At 39.0% G+C, this 16,299-nt stretch overlaps 1 protein-coding gene across 1 annotated transcript in view; it reads right to left on the reverse strand.

Moving 5' to 3' along the window:
* The window catches only part of LOC108739643 (LIM/homeobox protein Lhx5), a 52,551-nt gene that overhangs the window by 4,366 nt on the left and 31,886 nt on the right, over positions 1-16,299 (reverse strand). The window contains exons 4-5 of the mRNA XM_018473636.1: positions 9,945-10,108; positions 8,315-8,569 (exon numbers count right to left, since the gene is read on the reverse strand). Of these exons, the coding sequence (XP_018329138.1) occupies positions 8,315-8,569; positions 9,945-10,108 (419 nt within the window). The remainder of the gene's footprint in view (positions 1-8,314; positions 8,570-9,944; positions 10,109-16,299) is intronic.

Consider the following 16,299-nt stretch of genomic DNA (forward strand, 5'->3'; position numbering starts at 1 on the left):
AGCTTGAATGGGATACAATGCTACACCCACCATATTCTCCAGACCTGGCACCATCGGATTATTATTTGTTCTTTTTACTCCAAAATTTTTTAGACGGTAAAACCTTCACCTCAAATGAGGAGGTCAAAAACCTACTCGATCAGTTTTTTGCCAGCAAAGACCAAAAATTTTATGAGCGTGGAATTATGCTACCACCAGTGTTGGACCAGAACGGTCAATATATAATTTAATAAAGTATTTGTTTATTCAACGAAAACTGTCTTTCATTTCCACAAAAAAAAAACCAAATGACTCCGAACAACCCTATAGATTAGATTACTGTTCATAAATAGTAAAAAAGTATATGGGATGTTCCACTTTTGGAAAAAGTGAAGGTGCATGTCCAACCAATGTTAAGACTGACGACCCTTTGAGGATGATTAAAAACACCCCCACGCGGAATAATTGGCTTTTTACCAGACCGTCAACACACATTAGTTAGGGCGTGACGAAATTCGAAAGTAAAAAGTGATGCTAATCAGGTACCTACGGGTTCAGCGGGGCATAAACAACCCTTTAAAAAATTCCCTGACAACATTATCGACATAGGCCATTCGGAAAGAGGGAACCTGTTAAGATGTCCCGACAACTTTTAACCCCTTTGCGAATTAGTTTTACATTGTAACAGACGCCAGTTACGCCCACCCCTTTGTGAAATTTCCAACATACCACACGTCCATGTCATTCACAAAACTCCGTGAAAAGGGAACTGCGCCCTTCAAAACGGCACCCCGGGATAGAGACGTGTGCGAGCCGGAGAAAATAAAATTTTCTCCTTAATACTTGATGGTTTTCGGTTTTGGCAACGTTTGCGAAACATTTTACACCACGAGGAAGTCGTCATGGGTTGGAACAAAACCGATTCCTATTTTTATTCGGTTTCTAAAAGTAACCACCGAATTGATCCGACCTGATAACGTTAAAACCTCATTTTTACGGTTATTAAATGCGATAGCACGTCAGCTAGTAACTAGACGAGTGCTATTTTGCGATCCAGAACTGCATTCGTTTGTTTGGTTCTATCCAACCGGAATGACTAACGAGCTGAAACTTGGGAGAAAATATATAGGGAAAGACGAAACCGCGGCGTTGTGTGAAACCGCAACGACCCAACGAAGGCGACGCGACGGCATCATGATGAAATCGATAAAATCGAACGACAATAAAAAATACTAATAACAATACAAACGTTATTGGGATAAAGTTTACGGAAACAGAGGCAAACCGATCAAGCCTGAAAAATGCCTGAAAAAATTATCTACCTAATCCGGAACAAAACAAGCAAACAACAAAATCCTACATTCGTTTGTTTATTCGTTAAACAATAGAATGAAAGAGCAAAATAAAAGAATTAGGTACGAAAAACAAGTGAGTAAAAACAATAGTAGCAATAATTGTGACCACACACTAATCTTCGACTTTTTTCGGATGAATAGTCAGTTGTTATACACGAGTCTGTGTGTAACTCTACATGTATGTACATGATGGTTGCATGGGGCGTAAAATGGGGAAGTTATGTGTTCACGGTCAGTTATTATATGGCAAATTAAGACCCGTCGACATGTGCATCGTTGACAAAGAATTTTTGTGGCCAATAATAATTCGAAATTGGTTACATAATTCGGCAAGTAACAGTTGCTGCTTTATAGAGCGCGCTTATTACCACTTCGAAGGGTGGTTTTCCCCTAAAATTACACACGATGAGGACGGCAAATAGTCAAAAATTATTCTAATAGACAAATGAATCACAAAACAAAATTACTGCTAGATAAATGAATCGCATAACAAAAAGAAGACAAAGGACGATTTCTTCTTGTTTTAGATGACTTCAGTTTTCTTTTGTTTAGTGTCTGCCGCAGTAGCGTTCATGTGTTTAGACGTGAGAAAAACGGTATTTTTCGACTTCTCTGTTAATAAATCATGCATTTAAGGGATTTGAATGGTAACATAACATAACTACTTACAATAAACCGAAGACCATGGACCGATTGTGGTCTCACAAAGGCAGTAAAGTTGATCGCTACGCATACACGAATGAATATGTGTATTTGTACGGTACAACAAAAAAAAAGAAAGGAAAAAAATGAAAAGACTTGACTCCTTAAAATTTTATCACCTCGTCTAAACGGCCACAATCAGACCCGATAAATAAAAAATATGCACGACTAAACGGGCAGCGCCCGTGAACATTATATTCGGGGGGATAAATTCTTCAAAGAAACTCGACCCGTAAAGTACGGACCGTCTTTTACACCTGAACGACTAAAATATTTATAAACTCGTAAAAGACGTATTAAAAACAATATTTATATATGTGAAAAGAACCGCTGGGCCATTTTACGGTCCCTCGGACTGGTTTACGGCGCCCGCCTTGCGCTTCTATGCAACCACAAACCAGGGCCACCGCCGCTGCGGCACATTATTATTATGAACATATTTCCATATTTCCTTTGGCTCGGCATCGAGTGTTCGATCGTAAAATTCGATGACATAAAATTCCATAAAATTTATTTTACGGCCCGCTACTTGACCTCTCCTCTCACTCGCACGCTATCCATATCTCTTTCGAAATACGAACCATTTTCCTTCATCTCCGCACTCTCCATTGTCCTGCTCTTTTCATTCTTTCCTTTTGTTTTTAGTAGAACTGTTACTATTACGACAAACAGGCATTTGTTTCTCTCTTTTTTTGTTTCACGCATTCTTATGTTAACTTGAAAAACAAAAGCATAAAAAAAACGTCAGTGGGTTGTCTTTTTAAACTCTAGGTGAAATTTTGATGGAAAACCGAACAGCTGTGATAAAAAGGATTAGGGATTTGATAATCTTTCGAAGATCTGCATTTGTTGTTCTTGTTTTAATTTTGAAGTCGCAATCGATGAAAGAAATTGATCGATTTTATAATACGAGTAGCTACTAAGGTGTCATCGGACACGTGTATGACACCGGAGGGAAAAAAATGTCACACTTTCGTGGGTTTATCTTGACGGTCCATCTCGTATTCGAAACGGGTGACGCAGTCATCTGTTTTCGCCTACCACTGCGCGACACAAGAACTTGTCGTAGTCGGCCACAAACAGACATATACGAGGGTCGATTGATAAGTTTCCGGCCTAACCAAGAGATGACGCCACTAGGCCTACCTTGAGGTGACATTCTATAGTACCATCCTTGGATAGCTTGTAGCTATAGTTTCAGCCCGATCTCCTTGCTAGTGTAGGTTTGACAGCACGCTGAACAAGACGCCTCTGTGGTTTTCGTAAAAATGGAAAAGCAGGAAAATCGTGCTGTCATCAAATACTTTTATTTGAAGGGGTTAACGCCGAAGGAAATTAAAAAAGAGATGGACTCAACACTGGGGACATCCTCCCCGTCATATTCAACCGTTAAGCAGTGGGTTTCCGAGTTTAAAAAGGGTCGTGTGAGCACCTCTGATGGGCCTCGCTCAGGACGCCCCGTTGAGGTCACAACTCCAGATATGATCGAAAAAATTCATCAAATAGTGCTGGGAGACCGCAGATTGAAAGTGCGTGAGATAGCTGAGACCTGTAAGATGTCATATGAACGTGTGCAACATATTTTGCACCAACATTTGCATATGGAAAAGCTCTGTGCAAGATGGGTGCCGCGTTTGCTAACAGTCGACCAAAAATTGATTCGAAAAAACATTTCTACCGCAAATTTGTCATTGTATAAGCGTAATCCAAGCGAATTTTTGCGTCGATTCGTAACCGTTGACGAAACGTGGGTCCACCACTACACTCCTGAAACCAAAGAACAGTCTAAACAGTGGATTGGACCAGGGGAACCAACTCCAAAGAAGGCAAAAACAATTTTTTCGGCGAACAAGGTTATGGCTACTGTTTTTTGGGATGCAAGAGGTATTATATACATTGATTACCTTGCAAAGGGTAATACTATCACTGGTCAATACTACGCAGACTTATTGCAACGTTTGAGCCACGAGGTGAAAATTAAACGACCTCATCTGGCGAAGAAAAAAATCTTGTTTCATCACGATAACGCACCAGCGCACACGTCAATCGTTGCGACGGCTAAAATCAACGATCTAAAGTTTGAATTGATGCCGCACCCTCCTTACTCTCCAGACCTAGCCCCGAGTGACTATTTTCTGTTCCCTAATCTCAAAAAATGGCTTGGCGGTAAGAGATTTGCGGACAATGAAGAAGTAATCGAAGACGAATCAGTCTATAGAGATGGCATTAATAGACTGGAACACCGCTATGAGAAATGTATCAGCCTTGGAGGAGATTATGTTGAGAAATAAAAAAAAAAAAATTTTAAAAACCTTGTTTTTCTTGGTCAGGCCGGAAACTTATCAATCCACCCTCGTACATACGACAGACAAAGCCACCTTGGAAACTACCATTGTGGAGGCCAGTTTCCTTTGTGACATTTCAATTATAGGAGGGCAGAAGACCGTGACAGCGTCTTCTTTGATTTCCTGATGCCATCGACGATCATCGATTGTCATCATCGTCATCATGATCAGGTGTGCTCCTGCAGCTACATTCCATCAGACTTTAAACCGAATTGACGTTAGTTAGACGCCAAACAAATAACCGTTGGAGGGAATTCCCAAAAGTTATCGATCCACAATTTATTTTAACGTCAACCCACGTTAAAATTCGTGGTTTGACCTTTGCCGTATACAAACGATCCGAAGTCGCATTGTTACTCTAGAAATGCAATTTTACGTCGAAAACAACGAAAATTAGCAATTGTTTTGCGATTAGAATTTGTTCAATTAGCAAAACAAAACAGCGAAAAATCAAATGTTTTCTACAAAAACAAAAAAAAAAATAGCGAAATGAGAAGTGCTGATGTATTTTACGCTTTGAATTTGTTTTACAAACAAAATAAAACACTTAACGATCGCTAGTTTTGTTGGAATAAGAACGAAACTGTGAAAAATTGAACATTTTTGGCGTTCGAATGAGGAAGATTGAGTATCATACTTACCAACCCTTATACTAAATCTCACGCTTATTTTCCAATTATAATTTACGACTTCGTAAAACTGCCATTCGAACCCGATTTCGGCATTTTAATGGCTTTTTTTCGTCCGGACTCGACAGTTCCAGATGGCAGGACCTCGAAGACCGCGCTCAACATTCAACGTCTACATTCACTGTTTATTATTTATCGTTAAATAAATTAACCGATTCTTCCACGAATAGTATCAACAACGGGGCTTGTGGAAAAAGAAATATTTGTGTATCCACAGTACCTAAGAAGCCGAGTTTCACTAATTTCGAACCTATAATTACGAGAAAATTTGAGGTCAAACACCGCAGGTCGGTGAGTGAGTGGGAGGTTACATCATCAATTTAGCCTCATGTCCAGAAGAGTGTATACAGCATCCCCGATCCGCCTCCGAAAAATATTAATGACATCCGACGAATTATTTACTGAACTTTTGGATTTCTGTGTGAAATATTACCGAGACTATAGAAAAACGGCAGTCTATTGTTTCTAAGAACAAGAACAATGAAGATTTATTATATATACAAGATGCATAACGCAAAAACTTACGTTAGAGGAACTTGTTTCATTCCGTTTTGTGTATGCAGACTTAATTTGCGCTTTTAACATTCCTGACCAGAAGGAAACTAACTACATTTGCTCTTGCACCTATATAACTCCTCGTTTGTCTTTCGTTTTGTTTTTGTTTTGTTTCTTCGGCCGCAGCTGCAAATCATAACACGTCACGTCGTCGTTGTGTACGTACTACGTTATTCTCCTTTTTCGATTTTCTTTTCTTTCTATTTTTTGTTTTTGTTTTATTTGTTTCTTTGTGTCGTCTCGAGCGGAGCAGTTGGAAGCTACATACGTACAGACGACGGCCGATACGATGCTACAAGTTGATTTTGAGACTAGACGAAGCGCATCAAGACAAATGCAGAGCAAAATGCAGATGGAAATTGTGCAGAACGCACGGGATATGCCAAGCGGTGCATGAGTATTTAACGTTTCTGGTGTGTGGGGTCCCTCCTCGATACGTTACTAACTCGTCGCGATTATGATGACATCGTTAAAACGTTTTTTTGGCGCCAAACTACTATTACGCTAATTCCTTCCGTTCTAATATTAGAAGAGCTCAAATTGCGCTTCTTGGTCCGTCGACGTTAAATGATGTCATATTTAGGCAGTTGTTTCGATGATGGATTTGCCGTGAAAACGCACGTCGGTGGCATTTGTTTTTTTGCAAAACAAATTGCGGAGACAGTGAAGTGTTTTGACTAAAAAATCGACAATTTGGCAATAATCCAGTTGAAGGATTAAAATTTTTGATCGATAATGTACCTAGTAGGGGTTTGATATTGTTCACGATGGTATTTTTAAGGTTCAAAACTGGGAAAATGCAGGTACCAACTGTTATATCCCGAATCCTATTTATTCGCCTTTTACTCTCGTTGAAATCTGACCCCGCGGGGCCCATAAACCACGCTCGTTTCTCGCTTGTAATAACGTTCGAAAATGTCGCGTAAAAATCACCAACCCTCTCCGTGCGACGTGGTCGTCAAATTTATTACCGTTAGCGGACAAAATGTTTAGTAGTTAGTGGCTGGTCCTTGTCCAACTCTAACCATGGGTTAACAAACACCAGCCAACGCACACCACCCCCGCCACCCACCGCCGCCAGTTTTGTTAAGAGGCATTGCCCACTGCGACATCAAGCAACCGACTCAATTACCATGAGTTATTTTCGTGAACAAATGGGACCACACCGGGCCAAAATCGAGCTGCTCGTTTTCGGGAACGGTCCAGAAAAACAAAACACTTCGTTAGCGGGGCAATTATCGGGGCTTAATGCGATGCGACACTTGTAACGGCCCATATATCCCGACCTTTTTATATTTAAGTCTACGAAATGGTAACGTAACCCCCTGCCACAGTATAGTGTCAACTGGAGCTATAAAATATTTGAAATATTTTTAATCAAACAATAGACGTAGACGCGTTACTTAATTCCATTTTCTAGTTGGAGGTTTTAATTGTCAGCTAATTGCAGAAAGTCGTATCATCAGAGGAGATAGCCGCACAAATTTTCGTTAGGTACGAATACATATAGTCCGTTCACTTAGAGAAAAGTACAGCGTGGGCGATGAATATGGCCGATTGTTTACATCAGATATTTCCGATCAAACCCCAACCGTAAACCTCTGGCGCTGTAAATAATTTCTAACAGCCCAAGCAGACAAGGATCAACAGTATTTTTTTAAAATATTGCTTCTAACGGACCGAATGATACTCGATATAAAACGCTATATATATTTCTATAGATTAACAAAATTTAGGTAAATGTCATCAATAGAAACAAAAGATGTACCTACAAAAGTAAACAAAACAAAAGCACAGAATACATATAAAAAAAACGAATACCTAAGGAACAACAGTCACTTTTTCTTCTGAAATTCGGCATAGGCATATTAGGTAAAGTTAGATCACGCGAGAAAAAATATTGTATAGTACAGACCTGGCTTATAGAACTCGCTATGTCCGTATGCGATAGTGAATTCCAACCAGGCAATTATAAAGCCGACCCTGATATTTTGCATACCTAAGCAACGCCTAATCGCTGCATTACCGCTTAGTATTATTATTCACGAATCACCCTTATCGATCATTCTATTACGAATACAGTAAAGGTCTATAGGATGTAACCAAACATTTTGAAACAAAAAGTGAAAATCAAAAAATGCGAAACTTAAATGCGTCTAGAACGAAGTAGATCAATATTATCGACTGTTATTGATTGGGTAAAAAATCCCGACAAAAGGTTGGTCTTTCGTAACAAACGATCTGTCCAGGTGCAAACCGCCCCCGCAATATTTCATCCCTCACACGCGGCGTTCGGCACTGAAAGAAAGGGGCCCCGAAAGACAGAAGAAATATTAATATTTGTAAAATATGACCACGGATCGAATTGCAAAAACGGATCTGTTATTAGGTACCGATGCATTCGTATGAGATTTGTTGTTTCACTGTCGAACCACATAATGTGGCGTTTCCACTACTACCCCATGTTCCCTTCGGGCCCAGCGGGACGTGGAGCGGCAACCTTTGTAAAGGCTGCGAGTCCCCCAGGCGGGGGGTCCTTCGACCGAACGCCGACTGCGCCACCAAACACACGCATACCCATCGTTGTTACAACTGGATTTTATTCTCATTGTTACAACGACCCCTTAATAGGTAACTCCTTGATTAGTTACCTACTGAAAACATTAAAAAAAACATATCGATAATTTACCTGTATCACCCTCATGGGCAGTCCCGTGTCTTTGGCAAGTTGTTCTCGTATGTGTCGCGTGGGTTTCGGCGTTTGCGAGAAAGCCCCCTTCAGTATTTCGAGTTGTTTTGCTTTTATGGTCGTCCTGGGACCTCGGCGTTTCGAACCTGCGCTGCTGTCGTCCGGACTTTTGTTTTCCGTTTGAGAGTCCCGCGTTTCCGGGTCGCCGTCGAACGAATTCTGGTCTTCCGAATCGTCTTGACCGGCTTTCGTTTCCTAAAACAAAAGGAAACGAAACAAATGAAACCTTAAATAGGTATAGGAGTATTCGCAACAAAAAAACAAAACATTGCGAAAATCGCACAGCAAAAACAACAGCACACTGCCGCTTACTAGAAACAAAAAATTATTCCGGACAAAAAAAAAACAAATGAAATTCGGAAATGTTTGCTGTGTTGAGTTGCCACATTACCTACCGCAATATCACCCGTAATCGTTTATGATAGGTAGTTATACGTAGAGTAACCTTGCCGATAGATTATGATTCAAATGAACGGAAAATGTAAAGTGAATGCACCGATACGCAATTTCCTTAAAATTTCTGCGTTTTAATACGTACCTCGTCTACCGTTCGTCAAATTTTTTAGGAGCGGAATGTGTTTTGTCTATTGTCTGTCTAATACACATAGATTTCGTAAATCGAATTATTTTTAACAAAAAACTGACTTCGGTGCAAAATACCTACCATAACAAATTACCATGCGACTCGTGAGATATACCTACAACCGACCCATGTAGTGTATGAAATTATTTCATAATTTCAAACTTTCAACATTTCCTTCTTTACGTGTTCATTGTACACATTAAGGCGTTTTTTGCGTCTCTTTCGCGTTTTTATCTTCTCGACAAGTGCAAAAGGTGTATCTACTACTACTTATTATTATGGAGAACAGTTTTGAAACTGCGTGATTTTTACTATCTACAGATACTTCACTTATTTACCATAATGTATTTCGTGTTTCTGTTGCTAACAACTGCTATTAGAAGAGCAGATTATAATTTATTACGTTTCGCTACATGTAACCTGCCATTAGTATTCTAATTAGATGAAAATTTGCATTTAAAAACGCTTCGACTTTTCCATCTCGTTTTTGTGCCCGCGCGCAGAATATTCTTTATCTCAGAAATTTAAACGATTAGCTATTATATTTTGGATATGCAAACTAGCTCTGAAATTTATTTATTCGGAAGGATTTATTGACCCCCCCGTTTTTAGGCCTCAAAATTGTAGTATGTTTATGCCGTTGAACTATTTTTAAACAGAAATCGGAATTGATCCTGCACGTCGTAGAGGTATTTAAATTGGCGCCAGAAAAGGATTAACAAAATTTAGGATTCAAGATGTACCTAAAAAAGTAAACAAAACAAGAGCACAGAAAACATATAAACAAACGAATACTTAAGGAGTTACAGTCACCTTTTTTAGGTAAATATCATCAATAGAAACAAAAGATGTACCTTCAAAAGTAAACAAAACAAAAGCACAGAGAACATATAAATAAACGAATACCGAAGGAACTACAGTCATTCTTTCTTTTGAAATTCGACATAGGTATTAGGTGTACTTTAAAAAATATTGTATAGTACAGACCTGGCTTATAGAACTCCCTATGTCCGAATGCGATAGTGAATTGTTATTCGTTTCACCTGGGGCGGGGGGTAGGGAACTGTGTAGGGAGTGGTGCTTCATTACTGACGATGTTGTACTATTATCATCGTCTTCGTCATCTTCGGATGCTGAACCTAGTAACGAATCTGTAACAAAAGAAAAACAATATCTATTCAAGTTTTGCCACTACATACATTTATCAGCATATCAACAACATCAATTATTTAGTTCAGTTGCAGAATATCAACCCCTCTCTTCATATTTCGACTACACGAGAGAAAAAGAGAGATGACGAAAGGGGGTTGAAGCAATCCCACTTTTCCCGGTCACGCTCCCTTTTATTTTTGTTTGTCGTTCCTCTCAATTTGTAATTCCTTCCGTTTGTGGAGCAGGAATCAAGTGGATGAAATGTTTTTACAAACGATGATGCCTGTGCTATTACACAAGGGGGTGGTCGTCGCCGCAGGGGTAGAAAGAGCCTCTCTCGAACGCGTTAGCCCCGAAAAGTATATTCCGTAGTAGCACTTCTACTTGTTTGACAGCTGTGTTATTATTTACTCTGATAATATTCAGATCGAAAACCGTTTGGAAATCGAAGAGGGAAGCGTGGAAAACGGGAATTTGTCGTATTTATTTCAAAAAAAAAAAAAAAATAAAAACAAAAGAATAATAAATTGATTGAAACAACTGAAACTACTATTCTATTATTATCGTTCAACTGTTTGAGTTCATGGTGCTGTTTTTTGTTTTCTTTTTAGCTGATGAGTAGGTTATGAACAAGCTGACGTTGAAAATCGATGAGATTGAGCCATCGTCATTATCGATAAAGCTTGTATTGAAAATAGGTCCTTGTTGGAACCGAACAGCAAATTTTACGACTCTCCGACTTTCAATAATAAATCACACAATTGGTCGTGGCGTTGTGTTGGCATTTGTTTCAACTGGCAACAATGTAACGGAATAACTCGTTGTTGTTCGTCGTCAAACTGCTCGCTCCTTCTGTTCGAGAAGCGGAAGGAAGAAAATAAAAATAAGAACCGTCGCTCATTGTGCCCGGATTTTTTACGGGATCCGCCAAAGGGATGTAATTAATAAAGTCTATAGACCACGAACGTACAGTCAATTGGCGTGTCCAATGTGGAGAAAGAGAAAGACTTTTTTTATTATTGGGACCTGTTAATAATATTATTGCCCATTGGAAATGGCTGCCTCGTAAAACGGCCTTTCGTATGTAACAGATTTGTTGCCATTGTTTCGCGCTGATAAGACCCCGTGTGTGCGACAATTGTATGTGGCAACGTGCCTGTAAAGCAACTATGAGAACAAAGTACTGCTTGCCAAGTTCGCTTTTCAAATCTTTAGGACATGTGAACTAAAAACAAAAGAAAAAAACAAAACAAATCTTGGAGCCCATTTCATAGAGTTCGGGAGTTTCATTTTTGGACCGAGCAGAAACTGATACTTCAAGGGATATATCATGATTTTCAATCGTCAGTGTCACTGGCAGAAGCGTCTTTAAGTAAACTTCGAAATTGCCAGGATGTTGAAGGGATAGACTAATACTACCTCTCCTTGCAAGAGGGTAACCTCTTTTTTAACTTTAGAATCAGAAGAAACATAAGGATAATTCAAAATCGTCTAAGCGCATATAGGAACCTAAAAGATTTATAACTAAAATGTCATACTCAAGTTGTTGAATACGTATAGGTACATAGAATTTGAGACGATAACAAGTGAAATAAGAAACAAAACACCCTACAATCGCTTGTTTTTTTTTCTTTAAACAATGAAAGGCATTGGAAAAATTATTCGCAACGAAATAGTTGAATGTCATCGTCTATTGCCGGATCCAATTCATTACTAACGAGGTTGAAGAAACATCACGTTATCGTACGTACCGGACCACAGCACACTCTTGCTTTATGCCGTACTAATTTCCATTTCAGTCATCCCAGCGGCGCGCGGCCCTCTCACACTGGAAAATTATAATATTCTCATGCAATATTTATGAGCGGCGAATACTGGGAATATACCGTAGATATACATATATGCATACAGTTACACAGAATGAAAAATGATCGTTTCTCATTTTTTTTAATTCATTTTACTTTGACTAATTGTACTTTCGATACTGGGTTTTGGAAATAAATCAAAACAATTCTCGGACAGGCTGTCAATCATTCCACAACGCGACCTTTCCAAGGTCACGCTGGTACCTCCACAAAACGACTTTTCGTCGTTATTAATCTTATTGTTTAATTATGACAAACAAGTGAAGAGGGAAAGGAAAACAAATGACGAAAGCAAACGCTACGTGCACTAAACAGTAACAAATGGTGGGCGATTGATAAATTCGTTTTTATGACTACGGTTACCCATTCTATCATCAATAACTTTCTTATTACAACACATGTTGGAGCTGTCTTTCATATGATTTACATATATATATTAGCGGCAGAAGAAGCAAACGTTTATTGTAATGTCCAAATTTCACTCATTAAGTGACTTATAACAGTGAAAGGTCGAATACGTTAGCGAAAACATCCCGACTCTAATAAATTCGATTAAATTTGTAATTTAAGGGTTTGCACGGTCGGAAAATCGTTCCAAGTAGGTCTCACTTTCGGAAAAATTAGTTTTTCCCGTATTTTTACGCATAAAAACAACAAAATTGACTTGCCCGCGCGATAATTTCGACGAAAATAACTATTTCTCGAAATAGTCCAGTGGTTAGAGCGTAGATCTACCGCGCTGGAGTACGCGAGTTCAAATCCAGTCGCGATGTGGACAGTTTTTTTTTTGCGTGGTGCCTGTATAAAAAACTGAGCATCTAGCATTTATTATTGTTATTATTATTATTAAACCCGTGGATTTTTTTTGGGTCCAAATTGCAACGCCGTCGAGCGGGCCGAAAAGCTCGCGTCAGTCAGGCCCATAACTATGATCTACGAGTACGTTTGGGCCCCTGCGTGGACATAAAACACCGTGGTGTCTTAGTCGGCTGGTTATTTCGTCGTTTCTTCTTCTTCTTGTTCTTCTTCGAAGACACGGCCACGTTATATGTATGTATCTGTACCTGCATACATACATGCGAACACAGTGTCCTCGCACGCCGCGGACTCTCGAGGTGTGTGTAGGTGTTTAGGTGTGAACGTGGAGGAAACGGAGAGTCGGGCCTCGCTGGCCTCCTTGGGGCTTTCGCTGGCCTGTCCGTAATGTCTTGTCTCGCAGCAGTTAGTCCGCTAATTGGGGTTTGTTGCCGCGACCCCATGCCGACCCGCGTCCAGTAATTGGACGACCGTGAAAGATGGAAATCGCGGAAAAAATGCCAAACTGATGTCCCGCCACAAACACTAAACAATAATACACGTACTTGTACAGGGTGTTCTCTAAACATGTGTCACCCTGTCGACACGAAATTTCAGAATTCCAGTATATGAATGTTCGAAAACATCGGAAATATTTTTCGGCAAAGGTTTATTTTTCTTCATAAAAATAGCCATGAATCGTTCCTTGAACCTTTGTCTAGTGTTTAGATATATAATAAAAATAAAAGAAGTACGACCTGATGCTAAAAAATTGTACCACACTCGTTTGTTTCTTATTCTGTGACGTGACTTTCCAATTTTATTAAAACAAATGAAACACGCGCTACGAAACGTGTAAGGGAAATTTTGAAATTTCTTACGGGTAAAAGAGCGCTTCATCCTGGAGGAGAGGACTATAGAAAAGAGACATCTAGAAACTATGATAAAGGAAGAGATCTTTTGAGTAATTTCCTCAACGATCTCAGTCAATAGGAGGTAAACTTACGTAGGGGTTCTTCAAAATAACTGGTTACAGATATTCTACAGTTTAGTCAGAAAATATTTCTCCTTTTTCTAGAATTTCTGAATGTCGAACAAATATAACTATCGATGGTCTTTGACATTTCTCATTTCTGCCCACGACTGAACTGATGGTTATTATACGGACTGGTATAATACTGATGCAAGCAGTCGGAGTACATAAATTAAGATAAGGGCCCCCGTTTACTGTTTATTTCCGAGCCGGGTCGGTCTCACTAGATAATTGATTAGTACTAGTTTTTTATCGACGACCAATAATTACTTAACGAAACACTTAATCTGTATTTTATACAGTTAAACGACGAAAACACGATACAGGAAGCCAGTTATTAAAGACTCGCCTTAAACAGAGATCTTCCTTGATTTCTGTGATTCTAAATTAAATGACTCCCAGGTTCAAATCTAGTCGAAACAATTTTCCTAACTATCAATAAAGTTGAAGGTTTAACATTAAATAGATGAATAGGATAAAAACAAAATATTATCGAAACAGTTAAAGATTTCATCACTTCAAACGTAAAAGAAACAAAAACATACTCGAAACGCCGATAAAAGAAAAACAAAATATTGAAACAATGACCGGCTTTTCGTTTGTTACGTCCTGGTAGCTTCATGATAATCTGTCGGGAAAAAAAAAATGAACAGACACGATCACTTTCGATGTTTTTTATACGTTTGGAGTTTCTAAACCTTCTTTTACACTTGAATGATAATGCCTTTCGGTTAGCACGTCTTTACATTTTAATGCTGGCGTGTTCTCAAAAGCTTATGATATATATACATACATACATACGTACATCACACTTCATATTAGATGTTCTGAAATTGTTGTACACAACTGACATCGAAACTGCTCGACAAAGGTTAAAAGTTTAAGCCTGTGACGGGATATATACATAAATCCATAGAACTGTATCAACTGGAGACAGCAAATAAAGTAATGTGGAAAATTGGCATTGCAAATAATACCTAATGGGGATTTTGTCCGGAAAAACGATAATTGAAATATGTTTTCATTATCACAATCATCTTAAGTCTAGTGGACATGCACATGCACTCTTTCCTATCTTGATGTAGCCTTCGCATTTTCCTGAATCAAGAACATCCCATATCCTTAATTATCCTGATGAGTTTCTTTTCCTACTTTTTCTTCCCTTGTATACCAGTATTTACGTTTTACCTTAATTCATTTTCATACAAAATCTACTGCTTTGTCAATACCGCTACCGTTTTATTTAAGGGTATATGTACTTATAGAATTTGAGACGATAACAAGTGAAGTAAAAAACAAAACAACCATCAATCACTTGTTTTTTTTCTTTAAACAATGAAAGACACGGGAAAAATTATTCGCAACCAAATAGTTGAATGTCATCGTCTATTGTCAGAGGTACACACAGATAATATGCAACGATAGTCTGATGTTTTTTTTATAGAATTAACTGTTAAGGATGTAGGGAGTTCAAAATTTTTCTTTGTTCCAAAAAGAAAACAAAGAAATTATTATTACTGGGTGCTTCCAAGTAGAGCAATTCTAGATGGTTCTGTCCATAACCGTTTTTAGCTCTTTGGTATTAGGTAATCTCGGCCAGTAATATGAATATTCCGGACAGAAGAAGAATCTTTTCCACGGAGAACACGACGTCTGTCAAGGTGCCAGGTCGCTTGCTGGGTCTCTGCCGGTTGTGGGTACCATTATTACCTCAGGGCCGGCCGGTATACCAATCGGACGGACAGTCGGACAGACAGACAGACAGACATTGTGACCGTTATTACGGGACGGACATGTGGCATAACGCCGGATTTGGATGTTATTATCTTTTTTTCTTTAATTCTCTTTTAATACGCCGTCACGGCAAGAGATACACGTAGGTATCTTACCTAGTGCATACCTACTACGTTTGGCTAGGGTCGCGGCTGCCTTGGAATCACCATGGAATCGCCACGGCACACGTTGACGTTGTCCGCCACGGTAAATATCGGTAAATAGCGTGGCTGTGGAACGACAACCGAAAGAAATAAACAAAAGATGCGTTCAAGTGTAAAGATTTCTCGGTGTGTCATTCTCGACGACTATCTACATAAATATCTACAGAGATAACAGGAAACCTAGAAGCTAAATAGGATCTGAAGGTATCGAACATGCTATTCAAAATAATCCGCACGTCTCCACGGCGCCTTAATGGGCAACACCACCTTGGATGGACCTTTTTTGATAAAAGTGATGTTAGAGGTATTTGAAAATCCCATGGGTCTCGAAATACGCGAGGAGCGGACCTTATTACATCCGTATCGGACATTGTAGAAACACTCATTCTACTGTTAACCATGTGCTTCGTTATAAACAGTAGACTAGCAATAACAAAAGCACACTACAAAGGAAATAATGTACAGCACATCAACTGTTTCGTCATATGATTGTTTCTTAAGTTGTAGCAGAAGAAACAAAATAGCAGAAGAACGCAATTTAGCCGCTGTTATAAATTAGT

Source organism: Agrilus planipennis, unplaced genomic scaffold, assembly GCF_000699045.2.
Source record: "Agrilus planipennis isolate EAB-ADULT unplaced genomic scaffold, Apla_2.0 scaffold162, whole genome shotgun sequence".
NCBI lineage: Eukaryota > Metazoa > Arthropoda > Insecta > Coleoptera > Buprestidae > Agrilus > Agrilus planipennis.